We start from the raw sequence: 9624 nt of genomic DNA, 5'->3' as shown, positions 1-9624 counted from the left end.
ATGGGCAGTCCAATATGGTGCAGGAGAAAGAGAACTTCAAAAAGTGAACAGGTAAATGTGAGGTCTCTGCCAGGACAGAGAAATAGGAGTGGTAGAGCATGGGGACATTAAGAAAGACAATGTCATGCTCTATTGCCAAGATATGGTGCATTTGTCTTTATGGGAAAACGAGGTATATTTACTGGAATTGCGGACTGTTTGTCAAATAAGTTGGCGGTGCCTCATTAGTCCCATTGATATCAAGGCATTTGAATGTTAGCCTGTATGGAAGACAGAAATATGAAAGCTGTTAGGACGACAGACGCAGCCTGACTTAATTAGGAGGGGGTGGGCAGAAAAATGCCTGTTCTAGGTTTTCCCTGGGAGGCAGAAAAGCATAGGGATCACGCACTAGCCCAGAAGGATTGGGGCTTGCAGGGCAAACACTGGCGGAGGGACTACAGGAGAACGATGGTTGGTTCACTTGTAAAAGGACAGTGAAAGAAATGATAAGGGTATTGTGCCAAATGTTTAGATAGTTTGTTGTGTGGTAGTTATGGGGAGGCTTATGGGTGGGGAAGTTAGTGAATTGTATCAGTGAGGTGGGTATGCTCTGACATATATGTTGTAATCTATACAAGTTTCATCTGCATACTTGTCCTAATAAATCGTCCTTTTTGATCTTAAACTTGCCTAGTCATTCTGTGCTGTCTTGCCTGATGTGTGCTTCGGGAGTAGCATCTATCAGGATGTCCACCCCCGGGGTGCCTCTGGCAGGTGGTGCAGTCCAAGCCCTGGGTGGCACTAAACTTGCTGGTTGGGTGCCTGGGGAGGGCCTTTGGCGGCAGTTTGGGACTCAGTAGGCGGTTGGGGACAAAATCATAGTGCACTGTGATCCTGCTGGGTTCTTTGCTCCCACCCTATGTTGTTGCTTATTAGTTAACATGGTGTTTGTGGTTTGCCTAAATAGTTATGTCAGGGTGGGACTTAGACTATATTGTCATTTAGGACAGGTGGCAGAAAACCATAGAGATCAAGCACTAGACCCGGAAGGGTTGGGGGCTTGCAGGGCCGACGTTGGCAACAGGTGTAAAGGGGAGCAATGGTTGGGTCACTTGTGAAAGGACGGTGAGCAAAATGATAAGGGAATCATCAAAAATGTTTGGATGGTTTGTTGAGAGTTGTTCATGTTGGGGGGAGGCTAAAGGGCGGAGGGTGTTTGTTTGATCAATTGTATTAGTGCGGTCAGAGGCGCAACTAGAGCCAAATTTCGGGGGGGCTAAGAAAAAATTTCAGAGGGGGCTGAACCTTTGATCAGTAGGCAGAGTGGAGCTGCAGGGCCTCCAACAAGGGGTGAAACAACAGCAAGGCCTAATTAACATTCAAATGGTCTTTTAAAGACCTGTTAAACGTTCAGGTGTGGCTCTGTGTGTGCCCGGGATCTGTCTCATCCCGGGCTGACACACACGACAGGGGGGCTGAAGCCCGGTGAGTTCAATGGGTGTTCCGCGTCTGAGTGCGGTGGGGTTATTCTAAGATGCTCTAAAGCATACAAGTTTCAGCTGCATACTTATCCTAATAAAGCAGCCTTTTGCTCTTAAATTGGCCTGGTCATTCTGCACCATCTCGCTCAATGCCTTAATTGCCCCATTTGCCACTAAGCCAGCATAGACCTCAATTCACCAAAATGAAAGGCAAGGGGTAGCAAGGGGGAACTCACATGCCATTTGCTCTTTATTGTCACTCATACATATGCTTACACGTACACACACATACACTCATATGCTCTCTTACATAAACACACTCTGAGCCACAAGCATTCACAGAGCATACATTTAAAAGCATTTTTTACTGACATCAGCTGCCAGACAGGGCCATGTTCCAGTTAATTGTGCTACTTTTTTTTATTACACTAATAATGAGTATCATAATATTTGTTGCTACTAATGCAGTAAAAAAACTGAAAACAAGGAAAGTTGAACCTCAACTGACGCCCATAAAGATGAACTGTCCCCAGGGCAGGACTGGACGTAGCAGGCACCAGGCATTTCCCTGGGAGGCTGGAAGGGTGGGGGCAGTTTTGAACCCGTGGGGGGCGTTTTTTTTGTTACTGGGGCCGGTTTCGCACCAGTGCTGCAATATCGGCCCTCTGATACAAAAGCAGCAGCAGTGTTTCCAACTAGCACGCCCGCCGGACCGACTAATTGCCAGGGCTGGTTTGCATTCTCAGTCTGGCCCTATGCTCCTGGCACTGACGTTGCCACTTCTGAGGTCAGGGGTTCAAAGGCAGTGCCGGGGTCACAAGGGGCAAGCCATGGGTCCCAAAACGACGTCCATGTAAAACAGACCAGAATTCCTCAAGTTGAAAGCCGTCAATAAATTCATACAAATCCTATCAATTCTACACAATGTAATCCACCTCATGTGCTTCAAACCTCAATGCCACAAATGTACATTAAAGTGCATCAGCAAAGCACTGCTAGTTTAGGAGAAAACGTTTTGAAACGCTATAGAAACTCCCTACTCCATCTACACGTCCGCGAGTTAGAAAGGCGCGTCTGGGTGGCAAGACTTTCTCGGCAGGCACGGTTAAGCTGTGGAATGCCCTACCATCTGCCATTCAGTCGGAAACATCAGAAACTGGGTTTAGGAAGCAATTAAAAACCTGGCTCTTCACTCAAAAGATCTGATCCACTGGCGTTACTTATTGTCTCACTGAGCTGCTCACATAGCGCCGGGACACCTCCTGGCGAGGTAACTGTTCGCGCTTTTAGAAATGTCTGTATTATTATTATTATTATTAATATAGGTTAACCTGAGCCACTTGTCTGTTGTGGGTGCCCGGGTTTGTTTCCTGTTTTTGTAGTGCTGCGATCACCATGTACACGGTGCTTTGTTAGTGCTACAAGCTAACACTATACTGGATTTCAGGTGTGTATAACAGTGCTGTGCGTTGTAGTTGGAGTGTTGCCCCTGCATTGCCTGGCCTTGGTGCTACACCCTGTTCTGGTTCGCCAAGCGCCTCTCATGTTTTCAAGAGCGTGAGGCTGTGGTGGCACTAGACGTAAATGTCATTGACACCTCCATCGGCGCCAGTGGCTGGTATAACACACCCACACGCACAAGCTGTGCTTTAACCGTGTTTATATATTCGATGCAGCTGCCTCGCTAATTGGAAATGAACATACGCTTCCCTTTCGGTGTTTTCCTTGGAGCTAATGCCGGGATGATGCTGTCTAGGCCTGCCGAGTCCTGCCTGCCTCCTCGGGGCATCAGACAGTGGCCATGGTGACACAAGAGCATTCCCTCCTGCGAGCACGCCAACTTCATCCCCATGGACGCGGCACTCGGACAGCCGGGCAGATTCATGATTGGGCGCCTTTCACGGCACCGGACAATGATTGGTGAAGGCGAGAAGTCGTGTTGTGGAGGGTCGCGTGTTGTGATTGGCCGTCGGTTGGCTGCGCGCGCGTTGATTGGCCGACTGGTGGCGACGCGGGCGAGTTGAATGGGCTGCGTGTGTCTCGCGGACGCTTTAGATTTAGCTTGGCTGTCACTTCTCAGCTGAAGCTCGTCTGTGCCTGAGCAGCCGCAGCCCAATCCGGAGCCGCCCCTTCGCTATAACTAGCTGGGGTGGGGCCTCTTTTCTTTGCTGACCGGACCATCACTACCTGTCTGCCCGCACAACAGCCGTACGGAACTGCAGCACCGCACCAGCTAATGTAGTGGCTTGTTATTGTTTGAAACTTGTTTCCTACTGAAGGACTCGGGGGAGTTTGGGTGTTTGTAGGGGTGCTTGCTGGAGTATTTGGGATGTCTTTGCAGAATCTCACGTTTCTTAGCCTTTGGGAATAGGCGGTGGTTGTGCAGAACCTTTCAATTTCCCCCATTTAAGGTTGGCCATGATTTTGTTAGAGCCTGCGTTTAAGAGCGTGTTTTGAGTATGTAACTAAGCCGATGCTGCTCTTATGTCTTCTTCTGATATACCCTGCCAATGTTATTTCTTAACGTGTGGTTGTGTGCCCCATGGAGCTCTGATGGGGAGCGGGCAGATAGGATATCTTAGTAACTATGGAAGGAGTAAGTTGGCTTCTTTCTTTGAAAAGAGGCTATATGAGGGAGGGTATGTTTGGGACAGGTGTGGGGTAATTGAAGCTCTGGGGTGGTAGTTTTCTTGTTATAACTATTGACCTCGTTATTAAAGCAGAGAATTGTTTGCTCAAAGGGTGGCCACGCCAGAAACTGCTACATGGATGCGTCTCTAGGTGAAGGAGTAAAAGGAAATTAAGTTAGCGAACTCATCGACCGAGTTATTGTTTAATTACCTCCACTCGTGCTTGGCAGATTAGTTGGTATGTGGATTTGTTGTTCGCGTTTCCTGGAATACTATACAACTTAATGCCTTTTAATGTTTGTTGTCTTCTGCGAATGCCTCTGGGTTATTAAAATATTAATTTTGTGCATTCCAGACTACTACCTAAACTTAGTTTACAGAAAACTAGAAGTTATGTAGCACTGCTATGGATTAGTTGTTCTGGAGCAGGTTATAATACAATGATCGTACTGACGATTGTTTGTAGTTTACGCTTTTATTTTCAGTTTGGTAATAAAACTTCTGTTTCGCTGTATTGCGTAGCTAGCAACGTGTGCGCATTATTAGTTTCCACGGGCTAACAAATTGACATTCTCCCGCTAATTGCCACCTTGGTTAGTACTATAGTGCTTTCTGGTTGCTCGCACGCCCCAGTGTACTAATGTGATATCAAAATGTGCACGTTTGTGTGGAAACTGATGTATCTGCTCTGTTTTGGCAGATTTTACCCCAACAATGCGTCGTGCTACTTCCTCCAGTGGGTTCTTCAGGACTACCTCCTATGGCCATGACAATTCCCAGCTGTTCGTTGCCATAATGAAGGAGAACGTACCTCAGCCGGCCCTGCTTCCCCAGCGTATTCACCACAGAGCCGTGCTGGGGGTGCTGACTGAGAACGACCAGCAAAGACGCTCATTTTTCCAGGTAGAAAATGATGGGAGCCCAGATTAACTGCGCTCAGTGAAGCAGAACTTCATTTATTTTAAAAGGAGTTTAATGTCGATTTAGGGTATTTATAATTTAGAAGTAGGTACAACATGGACGGCCGTTGTAATGTTTCAACATGTTATTGATCTTAAAGCTAAATAGAATGCACACTGTCCGTCTACACCTGGGAACTTGGTTGTAAATAAAAGGATGACTACTATAAGCCCTTCACGGCGGCGTCTAGTGTTCAGTTGCATTGCGACCCATGTTACAATGGGTTTCCATATTCACTCACTTGCTGTTCTTTCTGCTATGGTTGATCGTAGGATGTTCTTGGTAAGCAAGCGGCCATGTTATGTCCTTCTCAGCCTGTTTGTTCAACAGACCTATCTTCCATGTAGCAGTTTTTTTCTAAATTGTTCTTTGACTATGCAAGGAGCAGAAGTGGCAGCACCGGAAAACATGCACTAAAACTACCCATGCCATTACACTGTGAATTGCACCCTGTCCAATTTGGGTACCACAATCCTAGTCTGGGTAAGATAGATGCACTTTAAATTAACCTGTGCTCACCTTCTGGTAGCTTGGCACAGAGGAGGCAGGCTTAACTAATGTGTTTGTGCTACGTGCACACATTAACTCAATGAGAATACCACTGAATACCTCAAAAGGTTTAGAAAAAGTGAGACTATTTATCTGAGTAAAACAAGATCAAGACAATAGATACTTTAAAAAAGAATACATGAAAAACAGTGCTTTAACCCCTTGGCTGCGGTGGTAATTCTGCTGGGTGTGGGGGCTGAGTGCTGTGCCACCATGCTTGTGACGGAACCACGCCATCATGAGCCATGGGCGAGCTGTGCTCATGACGTTGTGGTTCCGTCACGACTCCGCCCACTCACTATTTCGCCCGCACAGGCGGGGAATCAGTGCTCTGTGGGTGGAGTGGCCGCAGCATGATGGAACCACGCCGTCATGAGCACATGCCGCCCGTGGCTCATGACTGCGTGGTTCCGTCATGAGCAGGGAAGCTGTTAAAGTCCATAGCGCTAAAATGTTACTTGAGGACGCAAGGAACCAGAGTACATCTAAAGTTCAGGCCAACCGTAATGGAGGCCAGGCTGGCTTCAAGAGTTGTGTAGGTCCTGCTGAAACACTACCATGGATGTAGTAAGTAATTGACTCTGAGGGCCTGATGTGTCTCTTCCACGCAGTCTGTTCACTGCATTGTCTAGCTTGGAAATGCAGTCTGGAGCGTATTTGGGCCACGCAGGCTGTAGAACTGCTGTTGTCAAACCTCATCGGCGCAGTAGTGACTGCATATGTTTTGTAGCAAGGCAGCAGCAGAACTCACTTCGGAGGCCCAGGACTGGAGGGGGCTCCACAGGCAAGGGTAAGACTCACCGAAGGCTGAGTCCAGCACTGTTTTAGGAAATCTTTCCTGTCCCTGAGACTCAGAAAACAGGAGGCAAGCCATTCGATTCACTCTGGGTTCAAAGAGACAAGTCAGTCCTTGTCATCAGTAGGACAGATCAGCAGGGTGAGGCAAAGTTGCAATCCTTAAGTACAACAGTCTTTACTCAAGCAGAGTTCTTCCCAAGTCTAGTAGTCCACTGATCTGGTAGGGTCAGAGCCCTAGTAGTCTACTGATCTGGTAGGGTCAGAGCCCCAGTACTTGTACTCCAATATGCCTTTGAAGTGGGGGGGTGACTTCAAAGCCCCCCCTGGAAGTGAACAGAAGTGAACAAGTCCCCTTTCATCACAGCCCTGTCTGCCAGGCTATCTGTGGGAGGTCAACAGTCCTTTGTGGGGAAAGGACACAGCCTATTCAGATGTGTGGCCTTCCTGTCCAGGAAGAATGTCCGAATGCCAATGAGTCCGATCACACCCACCCTTCCAGTGTTCGTGGCTGTCTAGAGGCAATGCAGAAAGTGTAGCTGTCACAACCCCAGATGTGTATTGGAGACTGGCTGCAGGCACAGCGAGCAGAGAAATGTCAACTTTATAAAAGTTGCATTTCTAAATGAGTAATGTTTAAGTCAAACTTCCCAATAGAGGATATAACCACCTTTCCAAATATATGAAACTTGGTGTAGCTACTCCTTTCTAACAGGAATTGGGGCTTAAGTGTTTTCTGAAGCAATTCCCAAAGGTAGCTTATGAGAGGAGTGGGCCTCACATTAGTGGAAACGGATTTTAGCGTTTTGTCTATCAGCACATGTAAAGCATAACAGTACATGTCCTAACTTTTTACTTAACAGCACCCTGCCTTAAGGGCCATATAGCTCCTACCTTAGGAGCGACTTATGTGTAACAAAAGGGAGTTTCTGATTTGGCAAGACAGTGTGGCTGTAAACTGCATTCACGGGCCCTGCAGTGACAGGCCTGTAGTTTGAAATGCATCTTCTGTGGGTGGCACAATCAGTGCTGCTGCCCAGTAGTGGCATTTAACTTGCTTGCCCTGGGTATATGGTATACCACGTTACAAGGGACTTGCATTTGATTTAAATATCAATTGGGTGTACACCAATTAAACACATCTTTAAGAAAAGCACATGCACTTTAGCACTCATTAGTAGTGTTAAAATGCTCAGTCCTAAAGCCAACACATCATTCAGAAAAAAGAGGTGGAGGAAGGCAAGAAGTTTGGGGTAATCCTGCAAAAAGGAATGTTTGCAACACATGCTCGTTACTTCCCTGCAAAGGTATTGCACAATAGATGGATCATTTGCAACAAACTGGTATAAACTAGACTTAACCCATGGCATTGCCACCTTAATAGTACATCACATTGTGGCTAAATGATACGCACCACCTTACTAGCCCAGTCGTTTCTCCATCTCACCAGCACAGGGCCAGCCTTTACATCCTTAGGGCACACTAACCCAAGAGGTTAACATGCTCGTTTACACACTAAGCATAATTATCAGAATAGCTTGTCTTATGCAAAATACAGCCCACCATGTAAACCAATCTGTTCCAAGCAAGGTGTCATTGACTTCTACTGGTTTGCTGAGCTCCCCTTGCATAGTGGTCAATGACTGACTGAAGGTCTGTTACGTTATTCTATTCTGTCCATTTGTTTGGCATTGCTCATCACGGGGTCTTCACGCGCTGGAGCAGGAACATAATTAACACTACGACAAACTAAATTCGTATCTCTTATTTAAGGGAGTTGTTGTACCTTATGATATCCACATAACTGAGACGAAGACTCTTCACTGTTCATCACTTTTAAAACTCTGTCACTAAAGCTGTTGATGTCTTTGTTTTAGGGTGCTCCTTCAGTTGCCTTTTTACCAGGGGCTGAGAATGCAGTCCCTCTCCCTGGGAAGAACCTTCCTACATGTGTGCCCACCAAACAGGGTTTCTCCATCTTTGTGGATGAGCCAAGAGATGCAAAGGACAAAGGTCGCTTCCAGGTTGAAAATGTGGAGCCCACAAAACCACCTCTGGATCTAAATGCTGTGAAAAATGACTTTAATCTGGTTCTTGATCTCAGTACAGGTAACGAGTCCTTTGCTTGTCATGGGGTATACACAATTTGAACCATACTCCACTTGCCCAGTTCTTGTACTCCATGAAACGCTTCTAAGCCCATTATGTTCATTTTATTATAACAAAGGGGATTTTATCAAAATTCTTATCAAGAGCTTCTGGATCTTGAAGCATTGCATTTATTGGCTTTTTTTGGACATCCGGTGTAGGTTTGAGTGAACATGAAAAAGTAAAGTGTGGCTTTCATGTATGATGTGGCTCCATCAGTAATGCTGTGCAACCTTTTAGGGTCTCCTATGATGGTAGACACGTCTTTCCAGTCCCAAGTGGTAGATGATTCTGACGAATTAACAGAAGATCACTCTGAATCTGGTACTGATTTATTGGTTTCTGAAGAGTACTTCGAAGATATTCATCAATACCTTCGTGAAGCAGAGGTGAGCATATGCCATTCTACAGTTGGGACATGTGCAGTGCATTTATGACTGACTTACTTCAATAAATGTAATATTATTCTGCAAGTACTATCTTAACGGAAAAAGCAGGCCCCATAATTTCAAACCATGCAGGGTGGCTCTGTATTTCTTAAAGGCTCTCCCCAACCCGTTTGTTTCTCTTGCTTCCTTTCTGTGGGCCGCTATGAGAAAGGAAAAGCTGGGGGCTGTTGTCTAAAATCGCTGTAATTAGGATAAAACTGGGTCACTCACGTAACATGGGCATAAGAGACCATTATGATTTTTAACTGCTTTTTCTAAAGGTTTTACGATATCTTAGGTCTTATTTGCTAATTTGATATTGTTTTAAGCCTTCTAAGCTCATGAATGTTTACATAGTTCTAGAAGTTGCTCTTTAATATCTTATTAATTTATGCTTTTATGATCTGTTTCTAAGATCGAATAAAGTTGTGTGCTTGACTGACTTAGTTGAGCACATATAATTGGTGGTTGCTTTACTCATGTTGCTTCCACATGAACCATGGGTCTGCCACAGGACATACAAGTTGTACATACATTAAGTGCTCCTCCTATAATCTTGCTGCAGTTCTGAGGTGTACAGCTAAAAAAATAAAATGGTTCAGGCAGACCAGTCTCTTCTCTGGTTCTTCCGAGACAGGTCTTATAATGCAT

General features: G+C 45.8%; 1 protein-coding gene across 1 annotated transcript in view; it reads left to right on the top strand.

Moving 5' to 3' along the window:
- Nucleotides 1-3511: 3511 nt before the first annotated feature.
- The window catches only part of CCNA1 (cyclin A1), a 30044-nt gene continuing 23931 nt past the window's right edge, over nt 3512-9624 (top strand). The window contains exons 1-4 of the mRNA XM_086933454.1: nt 3512-3701; nt 4794-4996; nt 8275-8506; nt 8786-8934. Coding sequence (XP_086789580.1) covers nt 4808-4996; nt 8275-8506; nt 8786-8934 — 570 coding nt within the window. The 5' untranslated portion in view covers nt 3512-3701; nt 4794-4807. The remainder of the gene's footprint in view (nt 3702-4793; nt 4997-8274; nt 8507-8785; nt 8935-9624) is intronic.

This window comes from Lissotriton vulgaris, chromosome 8 (assembly GCF_964263255.1).
Source record: "Lissotriton vulgaris chromosome 8, aLisVul1.2, whole genome shotgun sequence".
Lineage (NCBI taxonomy): Eukaryota > Metazoa > Chordata > Amphibia > Caudata > Salamandridae > Lissotriton > Lissotriton vulgaris.
This window is presented reverse-complemented; position numbering and strand designations above follow the sequence as displayed.